General features: G+C 54.7%; 1 protein-coding gene across 2 annotated transcripts in view; it reads right to left on the bottom strand.

Moving 5' to 3' along the window:
* Nucleotides 1–17,422, bottom strand: part of ADAMTS7 (ADAM metallopeptidase with thrombospondin type 1 motif 7) — a 71,105-nt gene extending 53,683 nt beyond the window's left edge. For both annotated transcript variants that reach the window (XM_059912646.1, XM_059912645.1), the window contains exons 1-5: nucleotides 17,109–17,422; nucleotides 9,061–9,416; nucleotides 6,963–7,128; nucleotides 5,622–5,818; nucleotides 277–360 (exon numbers count right to left, since the gene is read on the bottom strand). In XM_059912646.1, coding sequence (XP_059768629.1) covers nucleotides 277–360; nucleotides 5,622–5,818; nucleotides 6,963–7,128; nucleotides 9,061–9,416; nucleotides 17,109–17,208 — 903 coding nt within the window. In that variant the 5' untranslated portion in view covers nucleotides 17,209–17,422. The remainder of the gene's footprint in view (nucleotides 1–276; nucleotides 361–5,621; nucleotides 5,819–6,962; nucleotides 7,129–9,060; nucleotides 9,417–17,108) is intronic.
* Nucleotides 17,423–18,142: the final 720 nt, after the last annotated feature.

Raw genomic sequence — 18,142 nt, 5'->3', positions numbered from 1 at the left:
CAGAGGTGGCAGCAGGCAGACAAGCAGGCAGGCCTCTGGCCTGGCTGGAGGCTGGGCCGCAGTCCAGCCTCCAGTCTGACAACCCCGCCCACAGGCACGTGCCAGACGGGACCTAAGAAAGGGTCAGCCAGGGACTGGGGGTGACAGATGACACTGCTTGGGCCAAGGAGGACCTCGCTGTGCCCTTCCACACGAGGCAGCTCAGGTAAGTGGCAGGAGGGCCCTGGCAGACGATGCCCATCCCAGGGGGCAGTGTGGGGCCACGTGACTTCTCACCTCCTCGTCTTCCAGCAGGACCAAGCGCACGATGGTGATGTGGATGGGGTTCCCGATGCTGGGGTCGTGAAACAGGCCGGCCACCTGCCCAAGAGATAAGGGTCAGGCTGTCACCTTGGATACAGGATATGGGCAGCCTCTGCCCACCTCAAGGGATGCACACCCAAGTTCACACCATGGGGAGCTCACCAGTGCATGCATCCCATACATGAACGTGCCCACACCTGCACACACACTTCCCCAACCAGCAAAAGCAGAACCTGGGGAGGACGAGAGGGTCTCCCAGCACCCGGCCATTCCTGAGCACCAGTTTGGGATCCTATTCCCCAGCTCACACCTCCAAATGCTGGCTTGTTGGCCCATCTCAGGGCCCTAACGTGCCCTGGCTGGGACAGCCCTGCAGCCCCCTCCTGCCCTGGGGACGCCAGGACCAGCATCCCAGGAGTGAGCCCTCTCATGAGGCATGACCTGGGCATGGCCTGGGGGAGGGGTGGAGGCAGGCAGAGGCCCATCTTCCCTGGGGCTGAGAGCCATGGGGCCAAGAGGGCAGGTGCGCATGCCTCTCAGAGGCCCCCGTAGCTACAAGGGCGGCTCCACACTCAGCCCCAAGACAGAAGGCCATCCCCAAAGATGGACAGTGCACCAAGGTGCTGGGAAATGGGGGTTAAAGCTATCTGCTCTTTTAAAGCTCCCTCAGAACAAGAAAAGGGCCAGCCCGCAACTGGGGACAGGTGTCAGGGTCCCAGAAGGCAGAGATGTCAGGACACACCAGTTGTGAGTTGGCTTCTAGCAATTCCATCAAGAAAAGCAGGGGCTTCCCTGGTGGCGCAGTGGTTGAGAATCTGCCTGCTAATGCAGGGGATACGGGTTCGAGCCCTGGTCTGGGAAGATCCCACATGCCGCGGAGCAGCTGGGCCCGTGAGCCACAACTACTGAGCCTGTGCGCCTGGAGCCTGTGCTCCGCAACAAGAGAGGCCACGACAGTGAGAGGCCCACGCACCGCGATGAGGACTGGCCCCAGCTTGCCGCAACTAGAGAAAGCCCTAGCACAGAAACGAAGACCCAACATAGCAATCAATCAATCAATCAATCAATCTTTAAAAAAAAAAAAAAAAAAAAAAGAAAAGTAATATTCAAATAGGAATGGACAAAACACACACTGTTAAGAGGGCAAAAGCCCCTGATAATGGGGATGAATTACACCGTCAGAACCCAAGGTCAGGAATGGTGAAGACAGTGATGCAACGTGTCTCTGTGCCCTCCATGCACATGCTGGAGCTGGGAGCCCCTCTGCACTGCCTTCTTCCACCACATCAGCCAGTTTTGCCTCCTAAATTTTGTCCTCTAGCCCACCTGCAGCCTTGCACCCCAGTCATCTGTCTCTGAAATGCAAACCCAATCACCCTATGCCCTTGCTTAAAGCAATGAGTGGGTCTCCACTGTCCACACATAAGGAAAAAGTCCTAGACCTGGCACACAGGCCTGTGTGGTCTGGCCCCTGCCCACCTCTATGGCCTCACTCCCCTCCTCAAACCCCCTCACTCCTGGCTCCAACCACTCTGGCTTTCTCTCAGAATCCCATGATCCTTCCTACCACAGGGCCTTTGCAGATGCTGTGCCCTCAGTCTGGAACACCTTCCCAAGTTATCTCTCACCCTCTCTCCAGCTCTCACCCCTCCATCATGTCTTCTGGGGAGGCTTTATTCTACCCGACACTCCCAAACCACCATGAACTTGTCCTTCCTAGTACCCCCTCCATCACACCTTCATATTCATCAGGGTGACGGCTTCATTAACGTCTCTCCCATTCCAGACCATAAGCTCCATGAGGGCAATGTCTGTGTGGACTCCCTCGTACAGCCCCAGTGATCTGTCCAGTACCTGGCACATGATGGACTCAAGAAACAGTTGTTGAACGAATGAATCTTGAGCACTTGCTAAGTTTTTCCAATGTGTTATTTCATTAAAAAAAAAAAAAAAACCAGTGAAAAATGAAAAGAGTACCCCAGAGAAAGTCAGATTAAAAGAACAAGTCTTTCCTAGTCGACATGCAGGTGAACTCAGCAGCAGCACCCAACAAAGTGGCTCCAGAGGAGCCCTTAAGGGTCTGCTAAGACCTGTCCCGACAACTAGCCCACCCCATATCCTGAGTTAGCGCTGGGATAGCTTCCTGTCACCACAAAGCCCCACCCCCAGCGGATATAACACTTCTCACTGTCCCCCAAGAAGTATGGAGGTGAAACAGATGCTGGGAGGGACTGGAGGGTGGCAGAGTCATTACTTGTATGACTGTGTATGGCCTGAGGTCAGTGTGGTTGTCTGGATAAACGATACCCAGGGAAGACGAGCCCTGCTCTGGTGCAGGCCTGGAGAGCAAGCCAGGGTGGGCAGTGTTCATGAGAGTAAGATCTGGGGGTTACAGGTGACCACAAGCTCCCAATGAGCTGACAGTATGACATGAGCCACTCAAAAAGGGCCTGTGACCTCAGAGGACATGAATAGAATTGAGGGCGCAAAACTGGGTGGCGGGACCTCTCTTGCTATGCTTGGAAGAGACCCACCTGAGCTCCCGGGCTCAGACCTGGGTCTGGCACAGAGAGGACACTGACAGATTGGAACCTGCAGGAGGCCCTGGTAAAGAGGAGTGAGGCTGTCCTGAAGGTGGCTGTGGGGCCGAAGGGCAGATGCTAAAGCAGCCACAACAGCAGCAGTAACACCGACCGAGCCTAGCACACACAGTCCTCATGCTGGGAGCGTCACATGCCTTATCTCACTTAACCTTCTTACTTCTCAGGCAGGCATAACTATCCCCACCTTACAGATGAAGTAACGAGGCTCAAAGAGAGGCTGAATAGGGGATCAGAACCCAGATCTGACTGCATCAAAGTTTCTGCTCTTACTTCTTAAGTTTGGAAAGTGCTGCCTGCCTCCTCTCTGAGGGATTCTCAATGCCTATAGCTTTGGAGGCTCTGAGAAGTCCTGCATTAAAGTCTGTGTTCCTTATTTTTAATCCTGTGTTGCCAAACTTTTTCAACAGCACCATCTTTCTTCACAGAACACTTAGTAGCATCCCTTGGAACAAGTACTATCTGGAATATTCTTTGAGAAATGCTACAATGAGGTACAGTTTCCCCAGCATAGGATCCTATTCTTATGCATCCATCTCCTTATCCTTGGTACAGAGCTGGCACTCATCCCATCAGTGTTACAGAACTGCTCCAGAGGGAAAAGAGGGTAAGTTCCCCCATCTCCACCATCCTGTTCCCCCATCCTTCCAGCACACTCTGGCCACCACAGCTACCCAGCTGTCCCTCTCTGGGGCAGGCTGAGGGGCAGAGAGGACAGAGTGGGACTTTGGAAGCAGATAAATCTGAGCTCCGGTCCCAGCTCTGCCATTCACTAGCTGTGTGACCTTGAGCAAGCCCCTTGGCCTCGCTGAACCTTTGTTCCTTCAACTATGAAACGGGGCTGAGGCTTAGATGAAGCAGTGAGTGCGGAGCCCTGGACAAGTAGCAGGTGTTCAGAAGGTTCCAGCCTAACACACGGTCCAGCCCTCCTCTGAGGCGGGCTGCGTGCCACCCCATGCCCCTGCCATCTCCTGGAGTCTCCCTATCAGGTATCTAGCACTGTTAGGCCATAGGTGCCCCCACTCTGCCCTGACCAATGCTGGACTTGCCAGCTTGGGAAAACCTGATACTGTCCAGAGCAGGTGACTGTGAGAGCCAGACCCTCCCTCCTCCAGGGTGGGCTCACAACATAAATGTGTGCGTCCTGTGAGTCTGGACAGGGAGGCAAGAAGGGGCCCCGTTCTGGGGCCAAATCCTTGACCCCTGGCACACAGGGGATGTCACGGGGCAGCCTGGAGGGCTCAGTACTTGCCCACATGGAACACTCAGAAAAAATGAGGCAAATGAACCCAGCTAACCATTGGTGGCTCCAGCCAAGCTCCTGGGCCTCCTTCAGGCTGAGCCCCTGAGTGGAAGATCTCATGGCCTGGGAACCTGACCTTGCCCACCCCCAGCCCAGAAGCCAGGCCCCGCTGTCCAGCAACAGTCCTTCCTGAACCCTGGCCTTTAGTGGTTTGTCTCCCTGGGCAGATAAGGCTAAATGGAAGCTTGGCTGGGTCTTAGAGCCCTCAAGTGCCAGGCAGAAGGCTATGGCCTTTATTCCATAAGGAGGAGGCAGCCAACATGGGTGGCCAAGTCGGGCAGGAACCGGCCCAGAGCTGAGCTTGCCAATGCAGACTGAAGCAGTGGGGGCATGCTGGCCACAGACGGAGTCCCTGTCTTTCTCTGACCCCAGGCTTCATGGCGATAAAAGGGGTGGCCAGACCTTCGATGATCCAGAGCGCACTTCCTTTAGTGTTGCAGGGGGTGTAAGGCTGGCACGGGCAGAAGTCACAGCACATGACACTGGCCACATCAGCTGCAGAGCACACACCCCCCCGCCCTGTTCTCAGTCACCCAGCCCAGGAGGAAAACAGTGTTGTTCAGTGGGTGGCCTGCTAAGAATGCCAAAGGCAGAGATCTTTTCTCCCGGGGGCCGAAGGAAGCAGCTTGGCTGCCTGAGGCCTCCCACCTGCACACCCAGGGCAGCAGCAGGGAGGGACTGGCTGGCACTACAGGAGCAGGAGTCACCAGCTCCAACCTGCCACGGTGCCCCAGGTGGGACCTGGGAGACCTGGGCTCCTGTTCGGCTCTGTCTTGCCTCGCTTGTGACCTGGGCAAGTCACTCACCCTCCCGGGGCCTAGTTATCTCAACTGTCCCGTGGGGTCAAGAGCAGTATGCCAACGCTGTAAGGTACTCTTGTCATCCCCAGTTCACAGGTGAGCAAGCTGAGGCTAAGACAGGTAATGTGGCTTGCCCAAGGTCACCAGCTAGTAGAACACAGAACCGTACAGATCCTTCTAACTCTGCTGCGTGCTGATGTCTCAGGCAGGGGCTGGTCTGATTGGTCATTTCCGTGTCCCCAGCGACCAGCACAGGTCCCGGCACAGAGGAGGGAGGTTTGTTCAGAGTGGTGTGGATGGGTCAACCAGTCTACGAGCTCCCTCAGCCTCCCCTCCCCCAGCTCTGGTCCTGGCAGCGGGTGGAGGCTGCTGAGCCAACGGGGTGGAATGACACTCAGTGGTGTCCTCACAGCAGCCCCAAAGGCCCCACCTCTGCCCGGGCTCTCTCCTAGTGACCCCCTGCGGGGCCTCCCATCCCCTCCTGGACTTAGGAGCTGGAAGCCTATAGCTCCTGCTTGGGGCCTGGGCCTGGGGAACACCCACCGTTTGTACCTCAACACCACCATCCCCTGGCAGCCCTCACCACCCCCGACGCACCGCCCGCAGCAGCCTCACCATGTTCATGATGGTCAGCACGTAGTTCTCGACATTTGGCTGCCCGTGGTACTCCACCATTTTAGCATCGGCTACCACCAGGGTCTCCACCCACTTCTCTTTGCTGACCGAGCGCTGGTGTAGACGCCTCGGCCGCTGCCGCCGCCACTGCTGCCGCTGTTCCCAACGCTCCCGCCGGGGCTCCAGCTCCGGGGACTCTGTGGGCCCCAGATGGGCTGTGGGTTAGCTGCCAGTAGACTGGCCCAGGGCACACGTCTCAAGGGCCTTTACCCAGTGAGCTCCCTCTGGGTCAGTGGGAACAGTGCTGGGATCAGAGGCAAAAGGCCTGGACTCCCATCATGGCTTTGCCCCAGACCTGTGCTGTGTGACCCTGACCTGGTCACTTCCCTTCTCTGATCCTGGGGGATGCCTGACTATAAATAGATAAGTTGATCAGCCTCACAGAGTGACTTCGGGGGGCTAATGAAATGGTGGATATGAACACAGTAAAGCACTGTGTCCGTGAGGCGAGCTCCTAAGCCCCTATCTCCCTGCGCTGATCCCTCCCCCGCTGGGGGGTAAGTACATCCCAGCACCTGCAGATCCCCCGGCCTAACCCCCAGCCTGGGGAGGCTGACCAAGACCCCAACCAGCTGACTCCACTGGAGACCTGCCCCACTGACCCAGGCTGCCCCCAGATCAGAAGAGGAAGCACATCTATGAAGCTGGGGAAACTGAGGGCGAGAAGCATGCCTCTTTGGATATCTGTTCCAGCAAAGAGAGTCCCTGAGCTGTGGGCAGCTTGTGAAGTTGGAGCAGTCCCCAAACCCCAGCAGCCCTTAGCAGGCAGCTCCTTACAGGAACTGGCCAGCACTGACTGCGGCCACTCTGCAGAAGAGGTGCTGGGCGCCACACTCTAGGTCTCCAAAATGGAAGTTGGTTATCCTGGGGTGGGACCAGAGTGGGGAGGGGAGGGAGGTTCCTGGCTAGCTGTCCTGCTGGGGTTGGGTATGGCCCGGCCTCGCCTGGACACCCAAAGAATAGTTGGCACAGCTGGAGGTGCCCCAGGCAGAGAGTGGGGAGGGGCAGGGAGAGACGGAGACGGAGCCCTGAGGTGGGGAGACGGATGAGCTGACAGTGAGAGGAGCCAGCCCAGGGCATGAGCGGGGGCAGGCCTGACAGGCAGAGGCCTCAGGCCCGCGGCACATTTGGAGGGCACAGGCTATGACGATGTGTCTGTCAGTCTGTGTCCCTTTGGTCCAACAGGAGCTGGGCATGGAGGTGTTGACAGAGGTTTCTAGAAGGCCCCTCCATGCCCCCAGACCCATCCCCTACCCGAGAGCTGGTAGCAGAGAAGCATACCTTTCACCCCACAGGTGCCTGGAGCCCTGGGGTCCCCCGGCTCTGCCCACCTCTCAGGGGCTTGGCGCTTGTATACCACGTGCGGCTGGGCGCGGCCAGGGCGGGCTGGGACACCATCCAGGGGCTCAATGAAGTAGTCCTTGTTGGAGAGCTGGAACACACCTTTCTGGGAAAGAAGCACCAGGGTCACTTGGGGAGGGCTGGCACTCAGCTGCTCTTCCCACCCATCCCAGAGGCCTGTCCTGCCCAGCGGAGCCCACCACCCCAACTGACCCCGACACACTGTGCTTTCCTCTCTCTGGGCCTTTGTTCACTTTGTACCCTCTGCCTGGAATGTCCTTCCTTACAGCTTCACCCAGCCAAAGGCTTCTAGGCTAAGCTCAGAAGCCACCAGCCTAGGAAGCTGCTCCATACACCCACCCTACCCCTTAGCCCATAAGAAGCAAGAAGTGGGTCCACATCTCCTGCATCCCCAAAGAAAAGCAGGAATTACAATTAAAAGCTTAACATCAAGAAGAAAAAAAAAAGTCCTGGGGATGTAATGTACAGCATGGTGACTATAGTTAATAATACTGTATTGTGTTTTTGGAAGTTGCTAAGAAAGATCTTAAAAGTTCTCATCACAAGAAAAAAAACTATATGTACATAAATTTGTAACTAGACTTATTGTGATCATTTCACAACACATAGGTGTCAAATTGTTGTCTGAAACTAGTATTTCAATGATATCTCAATAAAAAGAAAGAAATATGATCACCAAAAGAAAGAAAGAAAGAAAGAAATGGGTCTGCTTCCAAATCTAGCAAGATGGCCACAGAGATGCCCACTGCCACGAGGACATCCTTGTCCCTGGTCCCAGGGTCTGCCAGAGAAGGAAAGCTGGCAGGGATGTCTTGGTCATGTCCGCTGGTATTCAGAGAGGCCAGAGGAAGGAGGGGCCTTGGTAAGTATCTTTGAGCAGCCCACCACCTCCTGGGGAAGCTCAGGACTCCAACACGGAAGAAGGTTTTACCTCCCTTGGACCTCCCTCACTGGCTCCAAGTTGGCCAGTTGGATCACTCAGGGCCAGAGAACCTGGAGCGCTAGACAGTGCATCATCAGCTCTAGGGGCTGGAGGCCTGGGTTGAATGCAGACTCCACCACTGGATAACTGGGTGACCTTGGGCAAGTTCTTCCCTGAGCCTGCTTCCTCATTTGTAAAATGGGAATGATGCACCTGTCGCTCAGGCTCAACAAGATTAATTAACTGTGTGGAAAGGGAGGAGCACAGACTGGGTAAATGAGAGACTTTCCCAGGCATATGGGCTCTCAAAGGCCCAGATACCCTAGAGCCTATGAGGTGGACTGTCATTAGGCCCTGCCCTGCCACAGCCCATGGCTTTTCCTGAGCAATCTGAGCTGAGGCTCCCCCCACCAACAGTGGATGGCTGAGAATGTGCAACCCCCCAACTCCTCCCACACCCCACGCCTGGGAACTGAGAGCAGAAAGGGGCCCTATCCTGCTTGGAGTGGAGCTGCTCTAACTGGGCACTCAAGCAGAGGGAGGCAATCAGGGCTGCAGGCAGTAGCCAGCATTACCTCAACCCAGAAAAACCTGGAGGCTGAGGCCTGCTCTCCAGCGAGGCTGCCTCATCACCCCCTGAGACAAGGTAAAGGTGAGGAAGCCTGTCCTGGAGAAGAGCAGCCTAAGGGGGTGGGCGGGGGCGGAGGGAAACAAAGTCATAACTGATCCCCCAAAGAAGAGGGATTCAGCTGCTTTCTAAGTTAGTCTACACACACCACAAACAGTGGTTCTCAAAGTGGGGTGTCTGGACCTGCAGCTTCAACACTATCTGAGAAACTGCCAGAAATTCAAATTTTGCTACCCTCACCTACCCTATGGTACACTGTGTTTTTAACAAGGCCTGGGTGATTCCGGCTCGCGTTAAAGTTTTACAAAGGCTAGAGAACAAAGAGGCCTGCGTTGTCCACCCCGTTTTACAGGTGTGAATACTGAGGCTGGGAGAGGAAAAGCCAACAGGCCAGAAGTCAGCAGGCAGGTCCGTGGCCAGGCCGGGGGCAGCCCCGCGTCCCGCCAGCGCACCCTGCGCACACTCACCAGGCCGTCGCAGGCGCTGATGGCTGCCAGGCCGCCCTCGAGCTCAGGGTCCTGCACCTCGCCGAGCAGGTGGCAGGCGGGGGCGCGGGCCCGGATGTGCGCGCGGCCCAGGCCGCCGCGCCGCCGAGTCTCGCTCACGAAGCCGGGCGCCAGCAGGTGCGAATTGGCTGTCAGGTTGAAGCGCAGCTCGCGGCCGCGGTACTGCAGCTCATAGAAGGCGGGAGCGGCGGGGCGCGCGGACACGTCCCTCTTACGCAGCGCGCGCGGCCACAGCTCGTAGGACAGGAAGGAGCCCCCCGCGTCCACGCGTACCGGGTGCACGATGTCCAACGCTGCCCGGCCCTCGGTGGCGTGCTCTGCAGGGAGAAGAGCCGGACCCGAGTGGGGAGCGGCCGAGAGGGCGGCTGAAGTCTGAGTGCCGGGACTCAAACACCCACCACCTGTGCTATTTCACCTCTCCGTGCCTCGCTGGCTCCATCTAGGTTATCGGGATAACCTCTTAACAGGTTTCCCTGCTTCCGCTATTGCCTGTGTGGCATCCCTCTCCCCTAGTCTTCTTTCAGCGTAGCAGTCACAGGGATTCGTTCCAAATCAGTCAGATCATGGCCCTCCTCTGCTCAAAACCCTGCAGGGGCTTCCAGCTCACACACAGCAGGAGATAGAGTTATGGCGATGGCCTGTGAGGCTTTAGGCAAGGTTACCACTCCAATCTCATCTCTGCTACACTTCCCGAGTTCCCTCCACTCGGCCACTGGCCTCCTTGCTGTTCCTCAAAGTCAGACATGCTCCTGCCTCAGGATTTCGCTTTGCTATTCCCTCCACCGGGAACACGCTTCCCTCAGTGTTCCACCTGACTAAACCCCTCACTTCTTTTCAAGTCCTTCCTCAAAGCTCTCCTCGCTTTATTTTCAAATTGCAACTCCCTGGCTCTCCCTATTCCCCCTTCCCTGCTTTATTTTTCCCCATAGCACTTCTGACATACTGTATCACTTAACATCTTCATTCTTTTTCCTATTTTTCTTTCTCCATCTCCTCCCAGTGTGAACTCTAGGAGGGCAAGAATTTTCATAGTCTTTGCTGAAGAGTTTAAGTGCCAGAGTATTTGGAAACTAGTAGTTTCTCAGTAAATATTTTTGTAAAATCTGTAGAATGGGGATAATTACTTACACTTTGGGAACTGAGGATCAAATGAACTGAACTGCTCCACATATAGCAGTGCCTGGCCCACTGACTGAACATGATGGCAAGTATGATTATTATGACTATTAGCCTAATGGATTTTTTTTTTAAAGTGCCTGAGGGTTCTGCACACATCTCCAGGACTCCTGAGATGGGGAGTCAGAGAACCACCCAGGTAGGGCTCCCTAGCCCCTCATCACTACCACTTCAGCGGAGCAGCTCTAGTTTATTTCTTTCACATTTAAGAGTTTGAATGAAAAGGTTCCAGGGCTGCAAAACTTCTGCAGACTTCTGCTCAGGCCCTTGCCATTTGCAGAATCCTCTCCTAGTCATTCTGTCTGCTTGGATTTCCCAGTAAGGCTTCATTCTTAATCTTTTTTTGCCATGGACTCCTTCTCAGAAAAATGTTTTTAAATGTATAAGATTAAATATATCAAGGAAATTGATTATATTGAAATACAGTTGTCAAAATAATTTAAAAAGTAGATGTGAAATTATGTGCTCCTTTACTAATACACTAAACAAGACTTAACGGCAAATTTAACAACTATGGTGATTTAGAAGTAGTGATAAATGTCAACCTTATTTCAAGATACCTGCAACTGTATTGAGGTAAAATATTTTGCTTTTCCTATTGGTAGCAAAATCACAGATGGCCAACACTATTGTGATTTGTTGCTAATATTTATAATGGAAAGAAATGCTAAATTTCGCTTCAAGGTTACAAAAATTAAAGATGTAATATATTCCCATCCAAGGTCATGGATCCTCTGAATTCTACCCAGGTCTCTATGGCTGCAGATCCAGGTTAGGACACCTGCAGTAGAGTCCCCAGATTGCTTCTGGAGAAAGCAAAGAGACATTCAGAGAAGTGCAGAGACTGGCTTAAAGCCACACAGCGATAGTAATAAAGTCTCCCAAATGGCTTCAATCTCTCAGTAACATCGTTCTACACTCAGCAGTCCGTCCCTTGCTGGGCCTCAGTTTCCCCTTCGCCAACATAAGGAGTTGGACCAGATCAAGTTTTTCAAACTATTTTGGCCACCAGACCTAGTCTTCAAAAGAAATCTCATGTGGACACATACACACATAAGAGCACCACTGCTGGGGGTGGGCAGGAACCCCAGGGCTGATGCTCTTGTTCCCCTTTTTCCTTCTCTGCAGTTCCCAGGCTCTGAGGTACAGGTAGGAAACTGGCCCATGTGAGGTGTCTCCCGGCTTCAGGTCCTGCCCAGATCAACTGGCTTTATGCTCAGCTCCTGGGACCCTGGCTGCTTGTGACAATAACCCCTCGAGGCCACAAGGATGCCTGAGTGCCCTGCAGCTGTCCCACAGGGCTCTCTGTGTGGCCACTGCTGGGGCTGGAAGGCAAGCCAAGCCCAGCCTGAAGCTCCATCCAGGCCAGGCCGCAGAAACCCAAACTGCCCTCCAATCTGCCTCCTGTCAAACCACGTGTAAAGCGCCCTGCACACGCCAGTGGTGTGTCCCCCTGTTGAGGACATCCCCCGCGGCCCACAGTTTCCCCAGCAGGCCAGCCATCAGGGCATGGTCCTCTTAAGAGCATGCTCCGAGCGAGGCAGGGTGGGCTGGGGTGACTTGCCGTGTGGCTCTGGACAAATTTTCCCTGTCTCTGAGTTTCAGGAGGACACCAGTGCAAGGATTTTCCAGACATCTCAGATGAGAATTTGTTAAAAACAAATTCTGTGGGATACCCCACAGTTGGACAGGACTGGGAAGCTGTGGGGTTTTTAAAAGAAAATTTTTTAACATCTTTATTGGAGTATAATTACTTTACAATGGTGTGTTAGTTTCTGCTTTATAACAAAGTGAATCAGTTATACATATACATATATCCCCATATCTCTTCCCTCTTGCGTCTCCCTCCCACCCTCCCTATCCCACCCCTCTAGGTGGTCACAAAGCACCGAGCTGATCTCCCTGTGCTATGCGGCTGCTTCCCACTAGATATCTTTTACATTTGGTAGCGTAATATATGTCCACACAACTCTCTCACTTCGTCCCAGCTTCCCCTTCCCCCTCCCTGTGTCCTCAAGTCTACTGGAAGCTGTGTTTTTACCAGGAGCCTCAGGGGACTGTGATCATCGGGGAAGTTAGGAAATTCCTCACTGGAAGGGAACCTGGCTGAACATCAGCAGTACCTGGAGAGCTCTGAAAAACTGCAGCTGTCCAGGACCCAGCCCAGAGATTCTGAGTCCATAGATTCAGGACCCTGAGGCCCCAGAATCTGTATTTTTTTCTGTATTTTTCTAAACCTTCTGGGGATTCTGTTGTAACCATTTCAGGGCTGGCATTTGGAAGCCACTGGGCTGGATAATTTAAGGAGACTTCTTGCTCTGACATCCTAATAAGGGCATTTGGGATGGCAACTCCACAACCACAGCTGGCAGACTTGTTTTTTTGTTTGTCAGTGTATTGATTTGGGGGGGGTGGCGTGGTTTGTTGGGCTGGCAAAAATGTTGGAAAGTATTTAATCAGTTGTTAGTGTTTAAAAAAAATCACATCATTTTGTATAAAAATATCCATTTTCAGCTTAAAGTCTTATCATCCATCCATGTCAGGCCTAAATTCACACTTGTCAAAAGTGGCCCTTTAGAGAGGGCCTGTGCTCCCCCATCTGCCTCAGTCTCTACCACTCCCTATCGTGTTCTCAACACTGTAGCTAAATATAGGTTGCCCTCAGCTTCAAACTTGTATTGTCTTTCATTCAGTAAAGAACTGAATCTCTAACAAAAGTGGGAAAACAAGAGATGGGCCAAGAGGCCTCATGTTTCGAGAAAAATGTCTTCCCACCAGCCTTGTTATGTTACCTGCCTGGTCCATCCCTCAGAATAGAGAAATGCGTGCAGGGCACGCGTGATCAGTACCCCTGGCACAGTGCCAAGAAGGTCCAAGAGAGGGGAGGGGATACCCCACAGTTGGACAGGGATGAAGAAAATCTTCGTTAAAGGGGCACATGTGAAATGTCCCTTGACATACAGGTACGTATTTAAGCGTGAAGATGAGGAGGGCATCTTGGTGGTGGACACCATGTGGTAGACCCCCAGAGAAGTAGGAAAAAGCCAGGGGTGAGGGGAACAAGCAGTAAGAAGCTTGGCCCAGGTGTATGTTTTGTGAAATGAGAGACAATGGAGTGACAAAATAATGCACTGTCAAAAGTATGGGCTTTAAACATAGGAAGACCCAGGTTCAGGTGCCAACTTGGCCACTTAATAGTTGTGTGGCCTAGACAGTCACTTAATCTTGCTGAGCCTCAGTTTCCTCATCTGCTCAGAGAATCCAGGTCAGAAAACTTAAGGAGGGTCACAGGGCAAATAGACGGAGAATAAGACAACAGCCACACTCCAAGGCTTTGTTTTAAATGAGTATTAACAGCAGTTCCCAGGGCATGAACCATCACAGCCAAGGCTGCTAAAGACAAGCTGAAGGTCTGGGGGTGCTGAAGCTAACCAGCCATGAAGTGCTCAGTATACCAGAAAAACGAAAGCTACATGGCATACTTCTGGCAACAGCAGTGTCCTCAAACGTGTGTGGGTGGGAGAGGGTAGTATGTATGTGGCTGGGGAATTGGAACCACTGCGGAGAAATGGCTCCAAGAGCTCAACAGTGTCCCTGGGGAGGGATCCGTGACCTCGGGGTTATGCGGTCCTGTTGAGAATCCCTGCTCTAGACCTTGGGAAATTATTGCAAGACAGAAATTCAAGTGAGTTATAAAGAAACGTCCTCTTAAGTTCAAAAATGTAATGGGGCTAAGTAGAAATATGCTGCAGGTGAAAGGCATTAGAATTAATGTGCTCTAGAGACAGAGTGCCTGGGTTTGAATTTGCAGCTCTGCCACCTACAGCTGTGAGGCCCATGGGTAAATTACTCAACCACACAGTCTCAGTTCCTCCATCTGTAAAATGGGTATGATAATCATCGTACCTTAGGTTGTGTAAGAATTCAATGAGTTAATACGTAAGTGCTTAGTACAGTAGATAACATATAGCAAGTGTGAACTAAGTTATGATTGAAAATTAGCAAGAGAAGTTCTAAAGTATACTTAGCTATTTCTTTAAAAACCTGTTTTATCTCTTTGCCTAATGGTGTAATAAAATATTTTTTAATCAAAAATTTAAAAATACTTACAGGATGTTACCACTTTTACTGCAATAATTTTCATCTTCTTGTTTTGTTCTGCATTCATTTGCAATAGTCAATTTGTATTGTTTTGCCATTAAAATATTTTTAAATGAGGACAGAGTGAGTTAAAAAACAAACTCTTTCAACGTCTCCGACAGCTGACCCCTGGTAGAGACAGTGGTGGCTGAACCTACCACCACCCAGTGCCAGCAAAGGGTAATTGCAGGTTCCAGTCTCTGGTTTGTGGGTGCATCAGAGCTGAGCCAGCAGAGCTAGAACTACAGCAGGATGGGAGCAGGGACTACTAGTGGTTTATGGCTGAGACTGTCCCGCCAGGGAGTTTAGTCGGTTGTGATTGGACTGAGTTCCTGCCACAATGGGTGTTGAATACTTTGAATATCACCCCTAGGTGACAGAACTGTCACTTTGGAGCTTCTACCAGAGAAATGCCAACATGGTGTTCACCCTCACCTCCTTATCGAGTACCTGAGTTACAATCCAGCCCTTCAAACGACCCACAGTTCATGCCAAAGAGAAAAAACCAGGGTGTGTGTGTGTGTGTGACACACACACCCTCCTCCTTGAGTCTGTCCTCACTTGCCTGCAAGCACATGTGTGCACACACACATAGAGCTCACATGTGTGATACAGTGTTTTGATGGCCCCTGCCCCAGTCCCAGCAATCCCAACAAGTCCTTGGTTTGTCACATTTTCCTAAAAGTGAGCCCAAGACAAGTTCTCTGGCCTGAAAGAAGGTAGGGTTCAGTGGGCAGGGGCCCCGGTCTACATCCCCCAGGCAAGTCCAAAGAAAATGACAGAGCTCAGCAGCCTCAGGATCAGGGATCCTGAGCAGGAGCAGACTGGGCAGAGCCCCATGCTATGTATCAATGGGAATACTTCAAGACACTCACCCTGAAGGGCGACCCAGATTAGATAGGAGGGGTGCCTGCCTTGGCTCCACCCCAAATGGCAGGTTCAAGTTACAGGACACACCAAGGACTCCCTGATCTTACTGCAACTGCCTGGCAGATTAATAAAAATCACAGCCAGCACGTGGTAGGTTCTCTGCTCTGTGCAAAACAATCACATTTAGCATCTCACTTAATTCTCACAAAAACCCTTAGAGGTAGATACCATTATCCCCATTTAACAAAATGGGCAATCTCATACATGTGTCTGGTCTGCAGTAGAAGCAAAGGGGACACTGACCACAGGGGACTCCCCCCCCGCCCACCTTTCTCCCACAGCTGCCAGGGGGCCTGGACCCAAGTTCAGGCTCAGGGGCAGTTCCTTGGGGTAACCACTTTCCTGCTCCCTCATCCCCGTCACCTGGTTCATCCTCATGGGTCCCCAGCTCTGGACAGAAGGAAAACACAGGCTTCACCCAAGTAGCCCAGGAGTCCAAACCAGCAGGTCACTCTCCTCTCTGAACCTCTTCCCTCATTTATAAAAGGACTTTCCATCACACACCTTGCAGGGCTGTTGTGGAGCTAATGAGAAATAAGAACTAGGGAGGCTGGCACATGGTACTTCTCATTAGATGTTTGCTCTATCCCCTACACATTGCTGCTAGATAGGGAGCCTCCTCCCTAAAACACTGCCTTCATCAGCTGCTCCCCTCAACGGCTCTAAGATCTGGTTTCAATGTCCCCTACGTTCCGGCCCATATGCTTTTCTAGCCTCACAACCACAATCCCTCTGCTGGGGAGGCAGGTCTCCCCCAGGCCCAGCAGGCAGGCCTAATCTAGCCACCCCCCTCCACCAAGCCCGGCCGTGATGCACCCCCACCCCCAACACGCACCCTTCCAGCCCATCCAAAGTTCATCCATCCTTCCAGTCCCTCCAAGCTCAGGCCCCTCCTGTCCTACAAAGCCTTCCCGTCTGCCTCGCCAGAACGGCTCTCACCACTACTCGACCCGCCCCCATCAGACCAGCAGCTCCCTGAGCGGCAGGCCAGGGGTCCTCTACACCCTCTGTTCCTAAATTCCCAGGCCGGCTACTCCGGACGCTCCAGGAGCTCCGCGGCCCGGCGGACGGCGGCGGAGCAAGATTCTGGACACGGGCCAGAGGCTCGTCGGAGGCCAGCCGGCCGGGGCGGGGAGAGCCGAGCCCAGGGCTGGGGAAAGAAGCTCCTTCTCCCCGCTCCACTCCAGGCGCCTTCACACTTGGGGGAGGGGGAGGCAGGAAGCGCAAGGACCGCGCGAGACCCGGCCCGGGGAGGCGCCGAGGGCCGGCAGGCACCTAGAGGCGGTGGGTAGGGGCCGGGGCGGGAGCGCGGCGGGGGACCGCGTAGACCTGCGACCCCGAGCCCTCGTCCGCAGCACCCTGGCCAGCCTGCTTTCCAGACGAGGCGCACTGAGGAGGGCGAGAAACTGAATCCATCGCGTGTAAGCCACGCTCCGTCCAGTCCCTCCGACGAGAGATCCCCGGGAGAGACAGACGCGCTCTGCGGTACCCGAGGTGGGGAAACTGGAGCCCGAAGAGCGTCTAAGAGGCTCTTTCCGGCTACAGGCAGGGTGGGTAGCGGAGTCGGGGGCTAGGGAAGGCTCCCTGGAGGCGCGGTTTCGCGGCCCCAACCCCACCCCTGTCCCTAACACCAGGGGGCGCGACCGCTCCAGGCAGAGCCTGGAGGGCACAGGGTCTTGCAGAGGTGAGAAGGGGCTAAACCGAGGCTGGGGAAGCGGGGAGGGGTGGCAGGGCCGGCCGGCCGGGGCGGGGTGGCCACCCACCTGGTGCAGATCCGTGGGCGCCGGGCGCCAGAGCGCAGAGGAACAGGAGGAGTGGGCGCAGCAGCGGCGCGGGGCTGCGGGGATTCGGGCCGCCGGGCATGGCCGGTGCCGGGCGGCCGCCGGGCGATCCCGCGCGCACACTCTCGTCTCGTCCGCTCGCTGCCCGGTCCCGGGTCCGGCTCAGGACATGCCCGACCCGCGTGCAGCTCCCGGCGTCCCGGGCCCGGACTCCGGCCCGGCGGGCGGCTACGCTCGGTCCGCTGGCAACAAAGGCTGCAGAGCCCGCCCCCTCGGCCGGCAGCGGAGGCAAAGAAAAGACCGGGGAGGGAGAAAGAGAGAAAGAAAGAAAGGGAGGGAGGGAGAGAAGTCGCCGGCCCCCGCCCCGCCCCTCGGGCTCCTTCCCCCGCCCCCGGCCCGCCCTCCAGTCCCGGCTCGGCCTCGCCCCGCCCTGGCCCCGCCCTCGCGGGCCACTCGGGGCCGGTGCCGGCGGCCCACCGCTCTAGGGCGGAGTTGGGGCAGGGAGCTAGTAGCGCCCCCAGACGGCCGCTTGGCCGCCCACCGGGCCGAGGGCGCCCTCTGGCGGTGGAGCGGAGCAGGCCCATTCCCGACCTGAGCCCCCCAAGGCCCCCCAAGGCCCCCCAAAGAATCTGGAATTTCTGGAATTTCTGCCTTGTCCCTAAACTGTGCTCGAGGAGGCGCCCTTCGGTGTGCTCCCTGGGCTAGGCAGGCCTGCCCTTCTAAGGAAAAGGGACACGGAGGCCTCCCGAGGGTCCAAGGTCTCCAAAGCCAGGTGGGGAGAGAGGCCCAGACTTTTCCCAAGTGGGCAGCTGTTTCCCACGCGGGGCGGGGTCCCTCAATTCCTCATGTCCAGACTCCTTTCCAAGTGTGTTTGCCTGGAGCGAAGCAAAGCATTCGGCCCACGGGCTGGAGCCCACAGACTCTCAGCAGGGGCCCCCTGGGAGCTTGGAGGCCAGCCAACCCCAGCCTCACATCCTCCGCTGCAAACACAGGCCATCTGTCCTTCTGTGGCCCCA

Source organism: Balaenoptera ricei, chromosome 2 (genome assembly GCF_028023285.1).
Source record: "Balaenoptera ricei isolate mBalRic1 chromosome 2, mBalRic1.hap2, whole genome shotgun sequence".
Classification (NCBI taxonomy): domain Eukaryota; kingdom Metazoa; phylum Chordata; class Mammalia; order Artiodactyla; family Balaenopteridae; genus Balaenoptera; species Balaenoptera ricei.
Note: the sequence above shows the minus strand (reverse complement) of the source record. Positions and strands in the feature narration are given on the sequence as shown.